This window comes from Chelonia mydas, chromosome 2 (genome assembly GCF_015237465.2).
Source record: "Chelonia mydas isolate rCheMyd1 chromosome 2, rCheMyd1.pri.v2, whole genome shotgun sequence".
Taxonomy (NCBI): domain Eukaryota; kingdom Metazoa; phylum Chordata; order Testudines; family Cheloniidae; genus Chelonia; species Chelonia mydas.
Window position 1 is genome coordinate 88,763,643 of NC_057850.1, and position 25,229 is coordinate 88,788,871.

A 25,229-nucleotide genomic window follows, 5' to 3' on the forward strand; every position below is an offset into this window, starting at 1 on the left:
AACAACTAATGCTTGACACAAATAATATGCATGATGTATGAATTTAAAATCCACTAGCGTTTCTATCAGATCTGCAGCGACTATTCTTAAAATAACTAGATTGTTCCTGGCAAGATAGAGTCATCATTGCCATAGTTTCTTTCCTGCAGGAGACTGGATTTTGTTCTCTTCTCCACACTTATACCTACTGCTGCCAAGTAGTAGCCCTCTATTTCCCCCCGTTGGCTTACAAGAGGATTGTTTGAAAGTGTTCCAACTCCGTGTTCACCCAGATTTAACACACAGCCATCTACTGACAGCCAAGTATATTTATTTTAATCCTTTGAATCCAGGATTGGAGGTATCCTGGGAACTATGTTTTCCTGGCTTGGGTCACATGTGTTGATATCATATATGGTTAAAACACAGATTGTAGAAAATACATGAATGGATTTCAATCAGCAGCACCCTTTATGTCCTCCACACACTGAATTTGGACAGTGGTCTCTCCCAATTCTCTAGTAAGCATTAGCTTACAGCACCCTCTCTGGGCCACTGCAACAAGAAATGTTGGGTGGGAATGAGCTGAAGGTCTTCTTATTAAAAATAAAGACAGCAGTAATCCTCTTTTGTCTTTAAATCTTTGTATCATTATATGGACATTACACAGGGTTTCTCAGACAATTCCTCAGTGTGCTTTGATCCATTTCACCTTGAAGTGGGACTAGATCAAAGCACATTAAGGAACTGTTCGTGCACATCAGCAGGGTCCACATGGAGAGTAGTGCATTGCAGGTGAGTGCAGGGTAGATTCACACCCTCGCTTGCCATGGACTGTTTGTGTAGACAAGCCTCACGGCTCCAGCCGGATTGACCTTGTGCAGCACAGAGGTGAGCTGCCTAATACCTGGTAAAAAAGCACTTGACAGTATTTTGGGAACAGCATCATGTTGCAGAAACTGACTTTGATCCACCTGGAATGGAAATTTGTTTACAGTTATATTATTTACTGCTGTAAAAAGAAATTAGTGTCATCCAATGATAGCAATTGGATCATTTTGAAATAGTTACAACATATTATTGGGGGTTGGTATCTCTATAATTATTTCCTTTTCAGGCTTGTACATTGTAGAGTTTGGGCCTCACCATGGTCTCTCTCTGAGTGGATCCCCTCAGGTGATGGCACCCTGTGATTTAACCGAGCTTACCCAGCAGGCCTGCTGGATTCAGCACCTGCAAGTCTTCCCTTTGGGAGCTCGTGACCAGTGATTAATACAGGTGAGGTGGTGACTAGAGCTTTCTCAAACCCAAGTACTACTTAATCTTAACAGTAGAAGGAAAGCATAACATAAAAGAAAAAGGATTTTAAATCAATCAAAGGGATACACCCGTCAAGCTTACCGACATCTTTCTTATTATCCCCTGGGAAGCCTAAGAAGGCCTAACTGCTTTTGACCTTCCAGCAGAGTTGATCTCTGTGTCTATTGCCCATACAGATATAGCTTATTCCCAAAAAATGTATGATCCTTTACAATGATCTACCTGTGTCCACCCAAGGGGTTGTACCAATGTAACTATTTTAGTTTTAAAAAATTACACTCCTAACTGAAATAGTTAACTTGGTAAAAAAACAAAAACAAAAAAACCCCTGTGTCTAGACCTGGCATTAGCTGAGGAAAATCTTATTAGATATAGGGCCTGAGTCAAAGTCCACTGAAGTCAACAGGTGTTTCTCTTGACCTAATAGGCTTTGGATTGAGCCCTAAAAGAAGAAAAAAAAATCTGGGATGATTGCATACTAATAAAGAAGTGTTAGAAATGTTAATCCTTTGCCATCTGTCTTTATTTTGCTAACCAACTCAAGTGCGCCCAACCAGAAACTCTATAACAGATACTGAACAGCGCACTAAACATCACCAAACCTGCCCCTATTATAGTTAACAGGATCCATAGAAATGTACAACTATTGTCCATATGCAAGATTTCCATATAAAGTTATAATAAACAGGTCTGAGAGAAAGAGGCTACATACTCTGCAATCTACTACAGCTATATATATGCTGCTATAAGTTACCTGCTGCATTAAAATAGCCCAAGAACAGTGTCTGGATTTAAAAAAAAAGCTTTACGCCTCCTTTCTTAAGAGTCCAGGTTATGGTAAGCAGGAATTCAATTATGATACCTCTATATTGTCTCTTTCTTTAAAGTTCCTGTGCTACGTTGCTTGTATGGCGATAGAGCCCAAATGCGTGAATGTTTTTTCCCTGAAGCCATCACATACACCTCCCAAAACAGAAAGTTATTTATGCAGGCCAGATCACGTGCTCCTGCCTAAAAACCCCAGAAGAAGGCCAAATGAAAGCCAACAATTCCAAAGCTCCATTCACAAAATTTCTAATGAATGAGCCACTGAGGAGGCTAGATTAGCAATATTGTGGAAGGAAGGAGGGACCACTGATGACTGTCACTGGAGGGGACGTGAGATCTATGCCCAGTGAGGATGCAAAGGCACAGTACAGCCCTTTGGGCCCATTGGCATAGGGTCAATGGGACACATATGTGGATAAAGCACTTCAGAAATTTTCTGTCATTGCCACAGAGGCAACGAGATGTAGTTACTTGTCTCATGAAGGAGGGCAGACCAGCTTCTATTTCTGACACTTTACCTGGTGATGATGCCACCCAAAAGAGCTATCGCCAACTCCATATCCTCCATGGACAACCATACCCACCCAAAACCCTTGGAGCTCCCACTGGACCGAACTGACACCAGCTACTTTCTGTGGGGTAATATCTGTCATCTAGGGTAAAAGGACCTTTTGTATTAAATGTATTTACTGGAGACCATCATAGACCACCACAATGAATTATTATACTGATGGGGATAAGTAATAACTACGAGCCAGGTATCCAATTTCTCAGACCATCACTGTGGGACAGAGTCTGTAAAAACTAGACTTGGCATGGATATAACTGAACCCACACAATGCTTTTGTGGATGTGATCCAAAAGCATGACATATTTTGTTGACCTGCAGCCTAGCTTCTTCAGAATCGCAAAGTTGCAGAGACTCTGTTAAATACAAGCTACAATTCTCACCTTCTCAGTAGCTTTATTTTGACTAGGACGTATGGGCAAAATTCATTCCTGGTCTTCATATGACTTCAGTGAAATTTTACAATGGTTCGATTTGTCTCAATATGTCATATAAATGCAATTTAATTGATCAAAGGCCAAATAACAATAGTCAGAGTGTAAGTAAATCATGGGACATTAAAACTGCAGGTTTCAGGCCAACAGAAGCTGAGTGGCTCAGGGAGAAGACTCTCACCATCTATGGGGTGGGAACAGGTGCATATCATAGCACTGCTCTACAGAACCTCATGGAAGCCAACAAAAAAATTAATATTACAGTCTCAAATGAAACTATCAGCCCTTTGGTTCCTAGGTTATTGCTATAATGCAGGATTACATGTACACAGGAAATTCATAAGGGGAACATGGATAAATATGACAACTAATGTTTCACTATCTTGTTGGTCTTTTTAAGGGTCTCACTTATTAGATCTGTGACAATAGTGCTATGCCCCTAGCTTCAGTTAAAACTAGAGTAATAGATGAGATAAGAGATTGATCCAGAAATAAGATAAGCATGTGTCACTGGATGTGATGTAACCTGCTGTGATGTCACCAGAAATGACAATGTGCCTAATATGATTATGGGTGTGATCTTATGACCTAAACCCTTTCCCTTCTGGGATCAGGGTTAACCTTTATGGCACCTGACCCCCCAACCGAAATGCCCACCATTACTAAGGAGCAAAAACAACAGGCTTTGATATGTGGCTCAGAACCTTAAACCAAGACTGATAAATAGCATGATATTTAGAAACAATAAAGACCTGCAGCTAAAAGCTTGGGAGGTGGGGTGTAAAAGAAGAGAAAGAGATGTTTAAAAATGTGTGCAAGAGACCTGTTAAAGAAAATGTTTGTTTATAAATCTAAATATTAACTAAAACACCTCAATGCATTTTCCCACATGAATAATTGGAGAAGGGCCTGACCCAAGCCCCTATGTCCTCCTACACAAAGCCCTTCTTAGCTAAGGAGAGAAACCAATAGGACTTAGTATATGGTCCAGACCCCTTAAATCAATGACAATTATAGGAGTATCTGTCACAGAAGTGATAGCTACAAACATGAAATAAGCTAAAATGTAAAAAGAGACCTGTTAAGGAAAAAGTGGATGTTTGTTAAATAAAAAAAAAGGGGGGCTGTTGGAATCTTATTTCCGCCTCGTGAAAGAATCCTTTGTGTCCTTGTTGTTTGGAGTACCTCCAAATATATTGTTACAATAAAAAAAATTATTAATAAAAAAGTGATTTACAATCAGCCTTTTTAGAAAATACAAATACAGTCAGTCTGTGCTTTTAAAAAATTAATTCACAACTTTTGCAATTTCAAACAAGGCACTGTTTCAGTTCAGACTAAGTACATCAGACTCGGCTCCAGTCATAATAAACCAAAGTCAATTATATGATGCATTACTTACAATAATAAAACCATAGACAAAATTCTGCTTGTAATTACCGATGACATAATTCAGCCCTAAACTTAACAAATCAGCTTTCAGAATTCAGGGTCAGCTCCTGCCAATGAACATCCCATGCCACCCATTAACTTCAACAGGGTTGCAGAAGGTGTAAATAAAGGCAGGATTTCAGCTTTTGTATTTAATACTTCACCTAACAATTACTGATATAAATCTGAACCTGTCTTGGAACAATCCCAAACAAAATGCTTATTATTTTTTCATATATGTAATATGTGCCCCTCAATAATGTCTGGATGTTTTTGTAATACATTTTAAACATCACATGACCTCTTCTCATGAAGTAATTTTTTTTAAAGAACTTCACTATGGGACAGATACTTCGCTGGTGCTAAGGGCTGGTCTCTCTGGTCCACCAAAATGGTGCTTTTAAATTAATTTCCAGTCTACACATAAGAAAATGGAATGGATTTCATTAGAATTGCACAGGCTTAAATCAGGGCAGAATTTGTTCCAAGATATTTTGCAGAGGCACACACAGCTCTGAAAGATCATCCTTGGGTGAGGCAAGGACAGAGGTGAAAGTAAGCCGGTACGCCCCGGTACGGCGTACCGGTAAGATCCGGTGCGCCATACCAGGACCAGCTTTCCGAGAGGGCAATTTAAAGCCCTGGGGTAGCGTCGGCGGGGCTCTGGTGGGGATTTAAAGGGCCTCGGAGCTCCAGCTGCTGCTACCCCCCCCAGGGCCCTTTAAATCCTGGCCTGAGCCCTGCTGCCCGAGCCCTGGGGTAGCGGCGGCGGGGCTCCAGAGCGGATTTAAAGGGCCAGGCAGTAGTGGCAGCTGGAGCCCCAAGCCCTTTAAATCCCCGCCTGATCCCAGCTGCCCGAACCCTGGGGTAGGGGTGGGAGGGCTCTGGGGGGATTTAAAGAGCCCCAGAGCTCCAGCCACTGCTACTGCCCCGGCCCTTTAAATCCCCGCCGGAGCCCTGCTGCCAAAGCCCTGGGGTAGCGGCAGTGGGGCTCTGGCAGGCATTTAAAGGGCCAGGGCAATAGCAGCAGCTGGAGCCCCGGGGCCCTTTAAATCCCCGATGGAGCCCAGCCACCGTTACCCCAGGGCTCGGGCAGCAGGGCTCAGGTGGGGATTTAAAGGGCTCGGGGCTCCAGCAGCTGCTACCACAGCAGATCCCCAGGCCCTTTAAAGCTCTGCCAGAGCCCAAAGCCCCGGGGTAGCGGTGGCAGCCGGGAGCCTCCAGGGCCCTCAGTGATTTAAAGGGCCCGGGCCTCCGCTGCAGTAGCGGAAGCTGGAGCCCTGGGCCCTGGGCCCTTTAAATCGCCCCGAGCCCTGGGGCTCCCAGCTGCCTGTGCAGCTGGTAGCTCGGGGGGTGATTTAAAGGGCCAGGGCATGAAAAGGGGAAAAGATAAATAGGATGGAGCTAGGTTGTTCAAAGTGGTGGCAGATGACAGAACAAGGAGCAATGGTCTCAAGTTGCAGTGGCAGAGGTCTAGGTTGGATATTAGGAAAAACTATTTCACTAGGAGGTTGGTGAAGCACTGGAATGGGTTACCTAGGGAGGTGGTGGAATCTCCATCCTTAGAGGTTTTTAAGGCCCAGTTTGACAAAGCCCTGGCTGGGATGATGTAGGTGGGGTTGGTCCTGCTTTGAGCAGGGGGTTGGACTAGATGACCTCTTGAGGTCTCTTCCAGCCCTATTCTTCTATGATTCTATGAAATGGAATACTTATGACCCTTGTTTTTTGTAAATCCGTTACATTGACTTGATGTTGTAGCTGATCTTCACTTTGTGTTCGTATAATAAAGCAGATTCTGAAAAAAATGTCTGTGTGTAATCATTGCATCAGTCAGACTTCTTTTTCATATCAATACAACAAATCACTCCTCCATAAATTCCCTTACTATAGCTAATACAAATAATTAATAAACCATGAGAAAAATAAATGTAATCAAACAGCAAATGTATAAAGTTCACCATTTTTAGACTATGTAAAGGAGCTTTATAGCTGCAGTTGATAATAATTATTGCCACATCAATGCATCCTTAGTTCCAGACTCCATAAAATCCCTCATCATACAAATTAAATGAATGGGATAATTTAATTACTACATTATTTAACAGATGAGCAACCATTACCAACGGAGCGAGAAACTACTCCAAATAAAAAGAAATGGTAACAGTTCATTGATATACATGATTCATTCACAATTCCCTACCATCAGTAGGAAACTGTGTATGCTCAGAGCATCTCTAATTTGGGCAGCATGCCAATTGCAGGCTGTGCTAAAATAAGTAACAGCCTCCAGTGCAATAGCCAGATTGTTCATAAGGTGTTACATGTCCTCCTGCCTCCTCACTGCACTGTATATTGAACATCTCATCTTTGCTTGATGCTTCAGACAATCATGGGCTTTTCCTGGTCATGCCATACAAATGTCCAAGAGTTTGCCACAATGATTAACTAAGGCTTGTTTCATCATTGAATAGTTCTCCTTTCTATTAGTTCATGTACTCTTGGACTTGCTGAGGAGGTGATGTGAACATAAAACGGGAACATATTTTCTATCAATAATCCTGCACAGTTCAGGCGCCTCGATTTATTAAACCCTCAGCAATCTCTGTCACATTCACCACACTGATAATACACCTGTGCAACAGATCATGTATTGTCATGCCCAACCCCAACACAACAGCACCCAGCCAGTGTGAACATCTTAACCCCAAACTAGTGCCCATCTAACAGGTATCTATGCAAGGCAGTCTGCTTCCACAGGGTGATTGCCACTTTGATTTCTGCAATAATCCTTGTGATTTGTTGCATCAACAATGGGCCTACCTCATGTATAGAGAGGGTTTTATGCAAGTTTTTCATATGTGAAATCATCAGGCAAAAGCATATTTGAAAGGAACTTTTTGTCTTTTTCAGATTAATTGCCTGCTCAATTTTCCCTGTCACTACAAATCAGCCACTAATGCTCCATCTACGCTACCAAAATAACTGCTTAAACATATCTAAGGAAAATGGTGGTGGCCTCAATATATTATAAAATGTTTTATTCTTGCCTGTGTGGCTTAAAGAAATCATGTTAGGGAACTATTTTATTGCAGATGGGTAGCTAGGCTAAAACATGGTTCCTTAACATAGTTATTTTATTCTTTTCCTATTCACACAGGCAAGAAGAAATCACATTACAACACCTGGTCTACAAGGGTTAAAACATAACTATCTTAAGATACACTTTTGCCTTGTGATTTCACCAGTTAATAAGTTCACTGGTATCTCTGATATGTCTGATCTGCTGGAAAAACAGAAGACTTTGTTTTCCAGTGTTGTCAATCTATCACTTTTTACCATCATTCTCCTGCTCCTTTTTCACATGCTCAATATTCTCTCTCCCTAGTTCATGATACCTTACCCCTATATAACCCCTTTTGTATATCCTTAGCAAAAATAAAAGAGAGAGCTCTTTAGGCAGATTTGCTTTTAGCTCTGTAGAGGGCAACAGCTGCAATAACTGACTTGGGTCCTGATTCTACAATGTCTTGGAAGCTTTCATACTCAATTTACACCTGGGCGAACACTACCATTTTAACGTGCTATTCGTTTTATACCCACTTTGCACAGATGTAAATGACCACACCAGCTGCAGGGGAGTCATGCCATTGTAGTCACACCACGGCTCTATTTCTCAAACTATGGCCATCTCAACCTATATCCACCAGAAAACCTCTATATTCCCATCAGAATGTATGTAAGCACAAATATACAAAGACAAACACTAACAAAATCAATAGAAAGCTTTCTATTTAAAAAGTAGTGAGGAAAATTGTGCAAAACCAGAGCAGGGAAAATAAAGTGACAGTAAAGAGACCATCACACTAGCTACCAGGGAATGAAAAATGGTCATCAGTGATACATAGGCAGAGGGGACCAAGCCCCATTTATTCATTAATTATTATGAAGATAAGAGGGATGCCTGGTGCATCCAGCCGCCTGCTCTGAGAAACAGCCCGTGTCGTTTGCACTCTCGCACCAGCCAGCGGGCTGCAGCCTGCCAATAAATGGTTTTATTTGGTCCCTGCCCCTCCACCTCACCCCACCCCACCCACTTCTTCCCCTGATCCCTCCCCCACCCCAATACTCACTCTCTGACCCTTCCCTCTACCTTAAACCTTCTCCTCAGCCCCCCCATTACCCCTCCCGCCTCTGACCCCATCCCTCACGCCCGGGCTCACGCAAACCCAGCACCTCTGCCCCTCCGCCCCCCGCCAGGCGGGCACTGGGAGTGGGCGGGGCTGAGCATGGGGCGAGTGGGCGGGGCTTCCCGGGAGTGGGCGGGGTTCGCTCGGGCGGGGGCGGGGCCGCGCCCCGGCCCGCGATAAGTAGCGGCGGCGGCGGGCGATTCCCAGGTTGCTGGTTGTTGGCGCGGCGCCCGGCTCGGCATGGAGAGCGCGCGGGACTACGCTGGCGCCCTGGTGCGGTGAGTGAGCGCGTGTCGCCGGGGGCACCGGCCCGAGGCGCAGCGGGGAATCTGAGGCTGGATCCAAACCCGGGGGGGGGGCGGCGGCTTCCCGCCCATATGGTGCTGCCGGGGCTCCGCCCGTGGTGCCGCCGAGCAACCCGCTTCGCCCTGACCTGGTCCCGCCGCCGGGGCTCTCTGGCTCACTCGAAACCTTTCGCTAATAGCTGCTGTTGAAAATGTAACTCGCAGGTGTTGCCGGGCCTCCTGGGGAGACCCCCTAGCTCCCGCACCGTCTGGCTTAAAACAAAAGCTGCAGCGCCTTGTCGTGATGACTTTACCTGCTGAAAACCCCGCGCATCCGACCTGGGCATCTTGCTGCCGCTGAAACTCTCGTTTCAGCAGAGATGGTCGTGGATTAGCAGTTTCCGTATGACCAGGAATCACAACGTAGTTGCACGTCCGTCGTACTCAAAAGGAAACTCTTCCTAGTGTCTCCTTTCATCCACTTCTTCTTTAAAGAACAAAGAAGTGGATGAAAGTCTCTCAACAGAGGTCAAACTATTTTTAGACCGTAGCCATGGCTCTCAGTCATAGTATTTGTACTACAGCAGCAGTACCGTTTGCTCCGTTGCTTCAGGAGTAACTGTTAACACTGCTATTAAATCTCAAATGTTTGAAAATTGAGACTGAAACAAAACAAGAAGATGATCTTAAAGACTAGACAAAATTGTGATTGGTCTTGTGTCCTAAAGCATTGGAAGGTGAAACTCCCACTGGCTTGATTATAAGATTTGGCATTCTGGAGTTTGATTCAATTCTTCGTTTCCTAACACTTGCATCTTGACCATTGAGATCTTCTAAAAGATAGTATCTGGTAAACACTTTATTTAGTGTCCTGTATTTAATTAAATCAAAGTAACTTCTACAATGTTGCGGCAGTAAAACTAGCAAATGGTACATCTACTGCACCATAGTATATACTAAACCAGTGTTTTTCAATCCATGGGTTGCGACCCAGCACTGGGTCGCAGCATGTAAGGCACTGGGTTGCCTTAGTCTGGTCAGCACCGCCAACAGAGACATTAAACGTTGCATCAGCAGTGCTGGCCAGCTAAGGCAGGCTAGTGCCTACCTTTTCCAACACCATGCTGCACCCTGGAAGTGGCCAGCAGCAGGTCTAGCTTATAGGCAGGGGGTCCACGGAGCTCCACGTGCTTCCCACACCCCAAGCACCGACTCAGCACTTCAATTGGCTGGTTCCTGGACAATGGGAATGGGGGGAGGTCGGCGCCGATGCCTGTGGGCAAGAGTCAGGCGCCTCCACCTAGAGCCAGACCTGCTGCTGGCCACTTCTGGGGTGCAGAGCAGTCCTCGGTGCACCCCAGCTGTGCTGCTGACCAGGAGCCGCTGGAGGTAAATCTCTGCCTGCACCCCTACCCCCAACCCTGAGCCCCCCCAAACCCAGAACCTCTTCCAGCAACTCAAACCGCTCATCCCTGGCCCCAGCCCAAAGCCTCTGGCCCCAGCACAGAGCCCTGAACCCCTCATTCCTGGCCCCACCCTGTGGCCCTCACCCTTGCACTCCAACCCTCTGCTCCAGCCCTGAGCCCCTCCCACACCCCCAAACCCCTCATCCCCAGCTCCATTGGGTCGTGGGCATCAACAGTGTTCAACTGGGTCTCCAGGGAAAAAAAATTAAAACCACTGTACTAAACTAGATATCATGCCAAGAAAGGGTAAGGCTCATGAGTCAATCATTAAATTTAAGGTATGACTTAAGTCTTAAGTCAATGTTGCAGCTATTCAGTGTGTCTAAAGACTGTTCTCACTATGGAGCAGTCTTAAATTTGTCTAGTTTCTGTCTTCATCTTGCACATTCTAATGAATCTAAATTAGCTATTCCAGTCATTCTTTCACTAAAGTTCTGTGAATGATAAAATTCTAAAACACATAGTCTGAGGAAATGCTAATAGCACACATCCTCCCTGAAACACTAACTGCATCACTTTTAGCTGATTCACTCCCCTGACGCTAAGGGTAGCCCTCTTAGTCAATTTACTCTAATCTAAAGGTCACAAACAGGCTATAGATTGGTGTTGTGCAACTTGTGACTTCTGAGTATGACTGAAGGCTGTTGCACCATATCGCTTAGACAACCATGCATGACACCCTGTACGTTGTCTGCAGGCTGTCTCAAGCTTTGCGGCCAACAGTGTGCACAGAGTTCATTGTAAAGTACCGCCCACTGAAAAATAGCTGAATTCATGGATCCTACATGTCTCCATTCTAAAAACAAGTGTTTGGAATACTATGTGCAAGTTCCTAGTTCAAAAATGAAGAACTTCTAATGTGGCTCTAACACCAAGTCAGGCACTTTACTAAAGTTTGAGGATGATGGTTGTGAACCTTTGTAGAAAACTCTTCTATGCCCTGGAACTGGTATTACTGCCTAGACAGGGTAAAATACCTGTACTCTGCCTCCCTAAAACATACCCTTTGTAGCTTAATAATAAAACAGATGTGGGCCTGTTTAACGTACTAATGAAGCTATTAAATGTAATTAGCATTTCTTGCTATTGTTGCACCATTTTTCTGTCTTGGCTTTCACTTTTTCTTTCCACAGTAGATTATGGGGTACCAAGTCTTGCGGTGACACCAAGCCACCTGAGGATTCCCTTGCATCAGGAATCCACTTGTCTGCTTCAAAGGCTGCTTTCTAACTGCTACAGTATAAAGCAGCCAGACTGGGTTCCAAGGATCTGGATTAGTATATCAAAAAGTCCTTGGCTGCAGTCGCTATGGACATGTAAGGGTTGGATCTGGTGTCCAATAGGCAAGCAATCACTGATGCTCCTTTTTACCTATCACTAAGAATCCTGTTTGCTCTACCAATTGAGAGCCCAGAGTTCTCAGCTACTTGAACAGTCAGAAACTGTTTCAGGTTAAATATTACGATGACAGTCTTGCTATAAATGGATGCAGGTATAGATGGAAACAGTGACTGATGGTAGTACTAGAGAGTACAAGGGAACTTCAATTCTGAACCCATTCACATCATGAAAAAGTCATTCTAATGACAATCTTGCATCTTAATGTGATCCTATGGCTTTGTTTCCATGTTGGATTCAAAACTGGGCACTACATCTTGATACTACTGGAGGATTTGGGTGCCAAAATTGGACAAATAGCAGCACAAGATTGCAGAAATCATGTAAGCTCAGGTCTTGAGCTGTTTAACCTGAACCCAAGCGCTTACTTGGCTCTGAATCCTAAACCTAAAAGCCCACATGATGCTTCCTTGTCCTGTCAGTAATTTATTGATACATCATGTTTGCCTTGGCCCTGTGCTTTTTTTCTTATGCTTTGCCTTCTGCCTGAACAAATTCCCTTCTTGGCAAAATAAGACTTCACAAGATCTAATTCAGCTTAGTGATAGAAAGTAAACTGCCACACTTAATATCCTCCAACCCCCACTGTTCCACCTGGGCTTGTTGAGTCTTTCAGATTCTCATAATCAAGTACTGTACTGGCGAAGTAACTTTTATATAAAAGTGATGTATGCTTCCTGTTGTCTGAAAAAGCTTCAGACAGCTCCCTACTATTGGGGCCTTAAGCTTGATGATGGGATATGAAACTCCTTAGTTGTATGCTACTGGTCCAAATCTAGTCCATATTGTAGCATTCAAAAGGTAAAAACTGATCACTTGTGGGCTGTGCAACACATGTCACTAGGCATAAGATCAAGAGCAAATACCTACATCACAGAAACTTAACTGTACTGTAATTCTCAGTAACTGGACAGAAAAATGCCCGTTCACCCCCGGGAAAACTTCAAATCAGGGTTGAAGTGCACACTGGTATGGCAGGGAAACTTACAAGATTTCATTTTGCACTGTATCTGATCATTAGTAGTGCCTAGTACCTCATGTGCTGAATTTGCTCTTCAGCAGGAAAAACAATCCAGAAAGCAATGGCTTAAACTACACATGGAATAAAAATTCTTCAAAAGAATACTTATTGAATTAAGTGAATCTCAAACTAAGAATATGTTGCTGATTATGAAGAACAAAGCCAGTAGACAGTGAAGGAAATGTCTGGCCAGAATTAAACTAGTGACAGGCACTTATCAGGAACTAGAACCAAAACATAACTTGATAGTCAAAACTAGCAATGTCTGACTTTCAGACCAACAAACTTAGTCCATGCAGCCTCAGCTGAATTAAATGGGCTGAGGGAAGATCTTATCATACTCACTATACCAAATCTAATTTCAAGCAAATCTAATTTCAGCCAAATAATTGCATCAAATCGAACACTAGTATTCAAAATAGTCATTCCAATGACTAAGCTACTTGAAGCATCTAACTTGCTGCATCATGGCAGACTTCCAAATCTTGACAAAGCCAATGCTGCAAAGAAGTAATGGCTCATCTTAAAATAGCTACTGCTAGCTAGCTTGCCACTTGCAACAGGCACGTAAACTCCCAGTGCTTTGGTGGCGTAATAATGGAAGTTATCCAGGTGAATCCCTGCCTCATAGCAGGTGGATGCAGGGGCACTGTTGATGGGACCCACAGCCGTGTATGCATTACAATTTACTAGAATAAAACTAGCTTTTCTAATGAACTTCCTTTCATACAGCTATTGGGAGGCATTCAAATGACCCAGCCAGATGAAAGATCAGTTTAATTATCTGTAAGATAAACAGTGGTGCTGAAGTAAACTAAGTTGGAAAGGTAGCTGCTCTAAGCAAGGAGACCCCTGGGGCCTCAGGGATGTGCCATCCGCTTCCCGGAGCAGCACGGAGCCGGGGCAGGTAGGAAGCCTGCCTTTGCCCCACTGGACTTTTAGTGTGCAGGGAGGGGGAGGAGTTAATCAGTGGGGCCTGTAGACCCCTGGGGTACACTTGGGGACCCCCCAGGGGTCCCCAGACCTCAGTTTGAGAAATGCTGCAATATCCTATTAAAGAAGGTCAAAGTTGTTGTAAGCAGGACTGTGACCAGTGGTGACCTGGCCAAGTTGGTCCCAAACATCTGTACTGTTCTAAAACTGAAAACCATTATCTTGCCAGGAAGAAAGCAAATACTCTAGTTTTATTGAAACAACTTTGGTCCCTGAACTTCTTAAATAACTTAGTCTGGTCTTAACTGGCCTGTGAGAACTACATATGAGCATTATATAGTGAATGTATACATCACAATGACTAATCTCAATGTTTTGTTTTAATTAAAATGAAACTGTTTTTTAGATCTCTGGTATCCATGGGAACATCTGTGGGGTCGGTGACACGACAGACCCTATTTCCTCCTCTCTTACCTGCAGCCCGACCCTTCCGTGTATCAAATCATGACCGCAGCAGTCGGAAAGGAGTTGTTGCAAGCAGCCTGCAGGAGTTTATTAGCAAGGTATATCAAACACTTGGTTGAGACTTAAAACTACTTGTCAGTAAGAACATAATACCTAGGACTTCTGGTCTCAACTCTGTATGAGAGCAAAACTTACTTCATGACTGAACTGTAGGCTTATTTCAGAATTCAGAGCCTCAAACCAGGTGAATTGGAGTCTAAGATAAATACCATGGCTTTTTAGAGATGTATGTGGGATATTTAGTGTCAAATGCAGGATGACACTTCATTGAAACATAGTGTAGTCCTTCAACAGAAGGAGATACTGGAAATACTGTCTCTAAACTAAAATGATGGGAGTCTTGCTCTGAAAGATTCAGCTAGACTGCTTGTGGAGCTATACTTAATGATGTGTAGTTGGATTCCTCCTTTTTAAAATTAACCCTTTGTATTTAAATACAGTATCAAAGCCTGCTTACATTACCATGAGATCCAGATACTCTGGAAGTTCTGTGCACTTTCACAGCAACTTGATTAGGGAGTGAGGGAAGAAAAGAGTAACTACTTTGCAGAGTACAGGACCATATGTACAGTACAGATGCCACAACTCTTCCTTGGTGTGGAAGTTGGAACTGATCTTTATAGGTAAAACAGAAGCAAGTCAGTACCTTCATTTGGTGTTAGAACTACTCCACAAATGAGTAGTTGTCCTTAAATCTTAACTAGAGAGAAGGAATTAACTTAAAGCAGATGCATTCTGAATTAGATCCATCTACTATTTTTTTTATTGTAGGCCCTAGATGCCTTGCTGATTACTGCTGGACTGATTACTCTAGTTTTGGAGGAAGATGGCACAGTTGTGGATACTGAAGAGTTCTTTCAATCTCTGGGAGATAATACACACTTCATTCTTCTAGAAAAAGGACAGAAGTGGACACAAGTAAAGTGTTAACTTTTTTGTAACTTTTATGGATCACCTTTGGCTTAAGGAGAATTGTGGCAGTGGGACAAGGGGTGGGAGTGGTGGAGGAATGGGAGGAAAATTGCCTTCAAAGAAGGCTGGGGTATCAAAACCAAAACCTGCTTACTATGCTAAGAATGCATAGTCTTTCCAAAGGACTAGAAGTAGGGAGTTCTTCTGACCCTCAGCTGAACAGGCAGAAAACCCATTACAAAAACCTAACATAAATTGGAATTAAACGTGTAACAGGCATCTACAAGAACCAAAACAAAAATCCCTTTTTTGCTCAAGTGTCTCTGATATTGTGGAAATATGACTAGTCCTCCTTCTCTAGAGAAAAAAACCAAAGTCTGTTTTGCTTGATGTAAAAAATATTGGTGTTTAGTTTATCAAAAGCATGACTTTTCCTCTAGGCAGTTTACTTCAAAGGAAAAGCCAAGGCATGATTTACAGCATAATCTGAAATAGAAGTGTAAAACTCCATATTCTGAGCACATTAGATACTCAGTAGAGAACTAACTTAGAAAAAATATTTCTGCATTATTCCACTTACAGAATCTTAGGAAAGGGCTAAAGTGTGCCATCAAAACATAATTATGAAATAGAAAAACAGATGTCTAGACTTTTTTCTTGGCATAAGAGCATTTTAAGATGAATGTGCCTGGTTCATCTAGTGGTTTGGGTTTTTTTTGGGACACTCCTTCCCTTGGGTACAAACTGGGGACCTTCAGTCACATGTGGGAATAGTTCTGATCTTCATAATGCAAATAAGAGATTAGGTCATTTCTCTAATGGCCCTTCTGTTAAATGACAACTGTCTCCCCAGAAAAACAAATTGCTTGTGCTTGTCAAGTGACAAAGGCTAGCAGTACCACTGTCTCCTCTGACTGCCCATGGATGACAAGTCTTAAATTGTCACCTCTCTTAGACTAGGACCTAGGTTGCAGCTCCTGTGTACACATGACAGACACAGCTTCCAAGGAGCAGAATGGCAGGGACTGGGCAGTAGTCCCCAGTGACCAGACAGCCTTTTCAAAACCATGTCATCCTTCTTAACAGAAGGAACATGACCTAGCATAAAACAGGTTTTGAAATTGCCTATACAGGCTTATCTACCTAGAGCTCACCATCCTCTTGATGTTAGCCAGGTAGACCTAATGTTTTCAAATTTCCTCTGACCAATTCTCCTTTCTCTCAAAAGTGGGACTTACTGTTTAGTGTCCCTTTGATCTTAGGCTTCATCTCTGGCAGGTACTCCCTTAACTAATAGCCCAGACATTGTTTTCTTAATGTTCCTAGAAGTGTTCTCCTCAGAAGTATCCTGTCTGCAGTTATTGTGGTGGTTCCTGCTTAGTTCCTTCCACAATACCCCTTTTGGCCTGGGTCCATAGTCAAACTACCCTTGCAGCAATTGAACAAGCATAATGTGCATAAATTAATAGAGAAGCCCCCACATCTCTAGGAAAGAAGTTTATGAATTGGAGAGTCCAGAGGAGAGCAATAAAAATAAGGCTTTTTTAAGAGGCTAAAAACTGGGTATATTTAGTTTGGGGCAGGGGGGAGACCAAGGAGAAACCTGGTAAGTCTTCAAGTACATTAAGGGCTGTTTATAAAGAGCCTGGGGATCAATATTTTCTATGTCTAGGCTCACTACTTCTTGTCCTACCTTCAATAATCAGCAGCAAGGGAAATCTAAGTTTGTTAGAAAGGGTTTTCTAACATCTATAAGGGTAATTAAGCTCTGGAATAGGTTTCCAAGGAAAGTTGTGGAACCCTCATCACTGGAAGTTTTTATGGAGAGGTTGGACAAACCCCTGTCAAGAGTGGTCTGGTTTACTTGGACCTGCCTCCAGCACAGCAAGTTGGACTTGAGTTCGAGGTCACTTCTAGCCCTATATTTCTGATTCAGACTCCAGTGATCTATGTGTAGTTGCAAAATAACTCAAATGAGGAACATGACTTAGTCATATGCCATCTGCCAGCATCCTCAACTTAAAGCTACAAAGGGCATGGGAACTAGGTAATGAGCATGCTGCAAGAGTATTTGTAAAACATAGCTTCAAGTGTTTAAAATTCATCCTTGTGAAAGGGAGCCAAACCCTAAGCATTTACTGTGGACTGTCAAAGCAAAAACAAATGCAGATCAGTCTAGTGTAAACGTTATTGAGGCCAAGTACCCTAGTAATTTGTATCTTAGCCTTTTCTGTACACTAGTTACTAGATAAAATTGCAAAGCTGCTCCAAGCAATCTTTGTTTATTAAAAATAGTGATAAGTGATGTACAAAGCATTCCAAAAGCACTAATTAGAGTAAAATTTCTCATTGAGTGAGATACAGGATATATCCACTAGATGTCCCCCTACAGCATTGGACTGCTGTAAACACTTCTCAGTGACAATATCTTAAAGTGGGGCAGGGAGAAAGCATGAGCAGCTTTTCAGTGTCACTTGGTAGGCAACCTGGGGGGAGGTCAGGATTTAGCAGTTGAAGGTGCTTGCTTTCTAACTATCCTTGTTCTCCCTCTAAGTTTGCTTAAATACAACTTAGTGCTGTTCTGTGTCTATTCTAAGTATCATAGTGGTTCCTTCCAGTGATTTATTAACTACTTGGGGGTTACTTCAAATCCTAGTCATAAAGACTGGGTCCACAAATCACCAACCACCCGATTCCCAGGTGCTATTCCAAGGCCCGTCAACATGCAGCTGGGCAAACTCCCTTTTAAGGTAAACACTGGGCATATAGACTAATATTTTTAAGTAATCAGGAGTCGGTTTGCTGCAGCAGTCCACGTAAAGCAATCTCTTATTACTGGTTGTTCATGTCAAAACTGGTGTCATTGTGCCATACAGCTGGCTTTCTAAATAACTTTAACATGTCACTAGTGTTGTAATCCTGGTGGAATTTGGCCCTGATAGTTCAAGGATTCTCAGGTCATCTTGGGACAAGTCTGACTAAAGAAAAGTAACACTTCACATATGCAAAAATGACATTTGAAGGGAGTATCCATTGTTTTTTGCATTTGTTAATCCATTTTTGCATATGTGAAATGTTGAGTATCAATTAATATATGAAGGATTAGTTACTTTAGAATCCTCATTTAAGGCCTGATCAGGCCTGTGAGAAGTCATGATGAAAGCTGCAAGTTTGTGACAAATCTTGTAACCGCTACTTGGATTCATGTCCCTCACCAATAATGTAGATTGGAATAACATTTGATACCTCTAAAGAATAGCTGCATTATCTAGTGTCATTAAGGTATATTCACTATGCTATCGCCTCTACTGGATATAGTATAAAACTAATTGTCTCTTTAAAATCAGGGAGAAAATTATATCACCGCTGTACAGCAGACTAAGAAAATGGGGGTAGCCAACATTACTCTGGACTTGTACAAGCTGAATCCAAAGGATTTTATTGGCTGTCTAAACATTAGAGCTACTTTCTATGAAATCTACTCTGTGTCATATGACATCAAATGTATGGGAGCAAAGACTGTGCTGCGGTAAGTATGCATTCCTATCAGTCAGTTGGGGGAATATAAACCAAAACTGCTCTCAAAGGAGCATGAACTTTAAATGATCCCACTATGAAGATGCTAACTGGTTACCCATGTCCGCATTAACTGGTAGAGGCAAAGGCATCTTTATACTGTTTCCTGCCCATGACACAGCACTCTGCAGTAGCCATTCTTAGCTTTTTTACAATGATTTTTTTGATGTAGCTAAGGTTATGTGGCAGAAATTTAAAATAAACCTTACCACAAGAGTAAGATATAACACTTCCATTTGTAATAAGCAAAACCAGTCCATGTACAGTAACTGGTGGTTGAAGGCTGACTGGTTGGGAAGGATGCCAAGTTCCTTTCATTGAAACCAAAACTACTTCAGTGTAATGAAATGAGGGACTGAATAACAATAACCTTTAGGCTTTTCCCACATTCTGCATAACCAGATCAGTTTCCCCTTCTGATGGGGATGGAGAAAATAGAGAAATGGGGGGTATAAAGTGAACTTTAGGTAGATTTTGCATATTGGAATAAGATTGAGATATCTTGGTTCTCAAGTGAACTGCCTTTCCCTGCTACAGAGCAGTTTAGGCTAAGTGTATCCCTTCAAATACTGAAATGCAGATATTGTTTAATGTCATAAATTGACACTCCCTGGTTGAAGGTGGAAGCAAATATTCTATCTACTCTGCCAGTCCGAGTGTAGAAGGCCCAGTCATTACAGGTTGAAACTACATGAACATGAAGATATTCTAGATCACTGAAGTGAGGACTTCAAAAGACAATGGCTTACTGACTCAGATGAGAGTTCTAAAATACTAAATTGCAAACAGCACACCTTGCTGCACCTGTCTGACAAAGTTCTGGCCCCTCAAATCCTATGTAAATTGAGACTAAACAAGACACTGGCCTAAAATTGGCATAGACTGATGGTCTATCCCTTAATGTCTGGATTCTCAGTCTTGGATTTAAATGAGGGTCTAGTTATGCCATGTATTAGACCCTTGCCTAGCACTGACTTCAATGGGTCTGGATGGGTAACTGAGTGCAGAACTTCGTTTAACAGAACTAAACGCTGTCCCCTTGTGACAAGTGGGGACTAATGTCTTGTGCCAATCTTTAATTCAATTATCAGTTACGGGTTTGAACTCTAACAATGGGAGTTGCTTTGTTAAAGAGGGAATTTTAAGCGTCAGTTCCTCCAAACTCTTGCCAGCATGCTGCAGCTGCTGAGAGAAGCTGATACAGGAAGTGAAAAAAGCAGCAGGCAAACAGCTGAGGTATCTGGAGTCCTGCTACAAGCATAGCTATATTATAAGAAGACCGTTTGAGGGCCAGTACAAGCAATTAAGTCCTCCTGCAAAGGGCTAGCTGGAGGGAAGATAAGAGCCTATCCCAAGTGGCTGCAAGCTGAAGACAAACTCTGCATTGGGATCTCAGATAGTCCCTTGAAAAATGTTCTATTGATTCTGAAGTTTCATACACTGAATCCTCCCAAATGTTCACTTGTCAGGCAGGGAGCCCCTCACATGCCATCAAACTTGATGAATTTTCTGATTTTTTTATTGTCTTTTCAAAGAAAGGATCAAATGTCCAGACCAACAAATAACAATCTCCTCCACAGCTAAAAATGCCACTTGCACCCACAGCCAGTTGTCTCACACATAGCAGCTGTTGTAAGACACAGCTGCATGGAGGCCTAAGAAGGCTGCACCTGGTTCTATAAAGTCACTTGGCCAGCCAGCAGACTAATTGAAAAGAACATACTGAAGCTATAGCAAGTAGGTGCCTTCCATGTCATGAAAAAGGAGTTGTATTTAAAGCACTGCCAAGTCCCTGAGAGACCTTTATTCAACTTCTGTAGAGTGAATTGCTGACTGCAAAAAAATCTAAATTCTCTTCCTGTTGAGAGAACAATGAACTTCCCATAGGCAATGGGGGAGGAGTGTAGGAGAAAAGGATCTGCCTTCTGCATTAAACAGGAATCCTAGAAGTGAGCAGTACTAGTAGAGCACACTTGCATTCGTCCTTACTCAGGGATGGGAAAGCTAGGCTGACGAAAGAAGTGAGGCTTTACTTCAAGGAAGGGCAGAATTAGGCCAACATCTATCTTCTAAGGAATTGTTGGTGGGGAGGGGAGAAGATCTCATTCATAGAGCAGTGGTTGAGTTTCAGACTAGCCCTCTGATTATTCTTGTACTTCCTAGTATATTTAGTTGTAGCTGTGAGTTTGGGTAACCTCCAGGTACTTGAGTCTAGAAGATTCATTTGGCTTTAGAAAAAAAGCAGGATTGTAAATATACAGAGCTGGTACAGAAAGCTGAACTCAGTGTAGTTCCTGATCTAGATGGCCTGGTTTTCTCATCCTTAGAAAATGTCACTCTAAGCAGTGGCTGGAGGCTGATGTACCAAGAGTGTCATGAAGTGTTCAGCTTTATCCTCTCTACTCCTGGAACTTACACTAAAACTTGTGGGTCTTGATAAAACCTTAGTGCTCACATTGCCTTAGTTTTATGGGTCTTGTATTGGGTCTTAGAGCCTGCCTAAAGCTGAATGTTTCAAGCCACTAATTCACTCTGGAATGTAAGCAGTAACAAGCAATACTCATGAATTGGAAGGACAAAGCTTTAAGATTCTCAGCTCCATTAGTATTACATACATAAGTTCACTGCAGCCAAACAATCCAATGTGAGTGCTCAAGTATAAGACCTGGTCAGTACTTTAATAGACATGTCAGTGGTGGTTCTGTAGCTGGCATTCCTCCTTACTTCCCACCTTGTACTATACTAATAGGTAAGATGGATTAATGCTGCAGGGCTCAAATTGACTTCCTGATTACCTGAAGTCATTAATGGAAACATGGCAATGCCAGTAAGGGTATTTGGAATGTTTTGCTGAAAACTCAAGTAACTGCTTTGTCTGCATAACTTAAGTTTCTCTTGCAGGCCCGAACTCTGCTACATGCAAACAGCTTCCTTCCCACTAAGTGGGAATTGCTTCTGTGTCGGGGTGGGCAAACTTTTTTTGGCGTGAAGTCTGCATTGGGTTTTAGAAATTGTATGGAGGGCCCATTAGGGGAGGCTGTGCCTCCCCAAACAGCCAGGCGTGGCTTGGTCCCTGCCCCTATCCAATCCCCCCTGCTTCTCTCCCTCTGACAGCCCCCTGGGACTCCTGCCCTATCCAATCCACCTGTTCCCTGATTGGGGGGGTGGGGACAGGACCCCTGCCTCATCCAACCCTCCTCTCATTCCTGACTGCCCCACCCAGGACCCCTGCCCCATCCAACCACCCCTTCTCCCTGACCACCACCCCATCCAACCCCCCTCTCCTTCCTGACTGCCTCCCCAGGACCCCTGCCCCTATTCAACCCCCCTGTTCCCCACCCTCTGACCACCACCCCGAACTCCCTTGCCCTCTATGCAACCTCTCCCTGCCCCCTTACTGTGCTGCCTGGAGCACCGGTGGCTGGCAGCACTACAGCCGCACTGCCCAGCTGGAGCCAGTCATGCACCGCACAGCACAGAGCACTGGGTCAGGCTGCAGCTGTGCTGCCCTAGGAGCTCACTGCCCAGAGCATTGCACCAGCTGCACGGTGAGCTGAGGCTACAGGGGAGGGGGAACAGCAGGGAAGTGGCCAGGGGCTAGCCTCCCAGACCAGGAGCTCAGGGGCTGGGCAGGAGGGTCCCATGGGCTGGATGTGGCCCACAGGCCATAGTTTGCCCACCTCTGTTCTATGTAGTGGCTGCAGAATCAGGCCCTGGTGTAATGTTGCTGTATGTTGCCAAACAATGGCTAGAAATGGATGGAATGTGAGGATTCTTCTAAATGTGACTCATCCTGAAAGAGCCCTATGTGTCCTGAAACATGATGCAGCATTCCAAGACTTTCTTTTAGAAATGACATTGTTAACTTTTTTCTCTTCTAGGAGAATGCTTCGATTTATGTCCCATGTGGCACAAATAACTGGGCAGTTTCTTCTCTACACTGGATCTTATGTGTTGCAGCTGATGGGTGAATATGAAGAAGATGGCATGTGTACAAACTCAAAGCACTAACAAGCAGTCTCACTTCTAATATCAGTTGCACCTTTTCACACCAAACATTCTCCTGTACAATTCTAAAGATGGCTTCATGGTCTTAAATTTAAGTAGATGAGAGGTTCACTTTAATGGACAAACATGAATCTAACCTTTTGTCCTTTGGCACACTTGCAGATCTTGTACTTGGAAGATAATGATGTGACAACTGTAAATATGATCGGAGTCTTTAGTCTTTTTAATGCAGTGAATGCAAAGAGGTCTGATGTCTGGGGATTGGACAGAAGTTCCTCCCCCACTACACAGATATCCAAAATGAAGAAAAGGTATACATGGAAGCATGGAATCTTTCTGTACCAAGTGGTAGATTTCCCCTGCATGGATCAAGACTTAATTGTCTTGTGAGTAAACAACCATGTTGCACCTTCTGAATGAATTCTGTGGCTTTTAGTTTCTTTTATGTCCTCAGTACTGTTCATATTAGTGTTCACTCCCTTGGTACTCAAATCCCTAGCTGAATTGTATCTGTTTCACTCTGTATCAATGTAAATAAATAACTTCATTTTTTTCAGTACCATAGGATCTGGTGCAGTGAGCTCTTTAAACTAATTTAGTTTAATTAGACAGGTAGTGGAAATAGAGCTGCCCTTACCTTTTTTGAGTCTGGCATGCAGATTTTTGTATGACAGTGCTAATATGTATAAGCATTGCCCGTAAGCATACTGAAACTATACCAATGTAGGTACAGCCCTATAGGTTGATGCACTAACTGTAGTGGCTTCTAAAATGTGAGTTAAAGCAGCACAAACTGTAGATTTACATCTTGATCACTTACCTAACTTGCATTTCTCTTAGCTCAGTATTTACAATTTCCAGTCCTACATTGAATAAACTGGCTTAGTGTCATGCCCAGAATACTTACAAGCTTCCTTTCTGAAAAATGAGATTCATAAGCCTCACTGAAATTGCAGTTTGTCCCATCTGTTAAGGCACCCTCAAAGGCACATTTAAAATTCCTAACTTAGATTTAGGAGCATATTTCTTGAGATCACTGGACTTGCAGAACATCCACTCTAAATACAGCTAGAAGCTGTACCTACACTAGCATCTTCAGTAACAGTTATGTATATAATTACCTTTTATGAAGCAACAAACTAGCCCTTAAGCTATTGGATTCCTTAAATTGTAATCATCCATGATAGCAAACTGTTAAAAGACCAATTCTAGAAGATGTACCTCTAGCAGTTGTCATTGCTAATGGCCTCTTCAAGAGTGGCTACAAGTTCCAATATTCAATCTTTAAGGATGCACACCAACCACCATACAAGCATGCACAGCTACAGAGAAAGAATCAGTCCCATGAGATCTAGTAACTAATTACTAGCTGGCATGCCATGTGAAATGCTGTGTTGGTATTAATGGTCTGAGTAAGACCTTCACACTCTGCAGTTCCTAACTCGATAGGTTTACCCTTCCAATATTGGATCAATTCAAGCTTCTTGTGTTCATGGCCTCTCTAGTAGCTATGGTACTATGACATTCTGTGAATTTGTCATAGGTCATTCCCCATGTTCAGATGCTACCCTTCTGTAGATACAGGGGGAAACTGATAGGTTCCATATTTCTGTGTAGGGGGAGGTCAATCTTCTAAATTACAGCCATGCTAAATATTACCCTGTGGTAACAGGCATAGCTTTCCTTTGGGGGCCAACAGTCAAGGAGGGGTAACTGCAATATTGTCCAGTTAAAGGCTGTATAGAAAGGTGGTATGCTGCTTTGATCAGTATGGATAAAACTAGTCAGAGTGAAAGCATTCCACTCTGGGTAAGCACAGCTGTGAAGCTAGTATTACTACCGCATTAGTTTTAAGAATTTAAAGTATAGTCAATCTAGGTTCATTCCTAGTCCTACCTAAGGTGTACTTGTTACACTCAAGGAGCTGGAGTGTGGTACTTGTCAAAGTTATCAAACACATTAGCTGTTCCTCTTGCCTGCATTGCAGTGGCCTTTCTGTCTGCTGTGGGTTTGCATTACTTGATTTAGGTTATGTCTACAGGGGAGTAAAACACCCACAGCTGGCCCATGTCAGCTGACTCCAGCTGTGAGGCTATAAATGTTCATTTACACTGAAATTTTATAACTGCAGCCTGAGCCCTGCAAGTGGAGGTCAGCTGACATGGGTCTGCTGTGGGTGATTTACTCAATTGTTGACATACCTCCAGTCATGCTGTCTAGTTACTTAAAGGCATTTTCACATAAGTACTCAAGCCTTTGCACTCAGTTTCTGCTCATATTCTGTAGGCAAAACAAGGAGGCTCCTTAAGAATTAAAATAGTGTTGCCTTCCTGCTGTGATCCAGTATTTATCATACCTT

The 25,229-nt window shown here is 43.0% G+C and overlaps 1 protein-coding gene across 1 annotated transcript; it reads left to right on the forward strand.

Moving 5' to 3' along the window:
- Positions 1 to 8,846: 8,846 nt before the first annotated feature.
- CIDEA (cell death inducing DFFA like effector a) lies at positions 8,847 to 23,767 on the forward strand. Its single transcript, XM_037892880.2, has 5 exons — positions 8,847 to 9,025; positions 14,256 to 14,412; positions 15,146 to 15,292; positions 18,634 to 18,815; positions 22,744 to 23,767. The coding sequence occupies exons 1-5, from the start codon at positions 8,988 to 8,990 to the stop codon at positions 22,871 to 22,873; spliced, it is 654 nt and encodes a 217-aa protein (XP_037748808.1). The 5' UTR covers positions 8,847 to 8,987; the 3' UTR covers positions 22,874 to 23,767.
- The last annotated feature ends 1,462 nt before the right edge of the window (positions 23,768 to 25,229 follow it).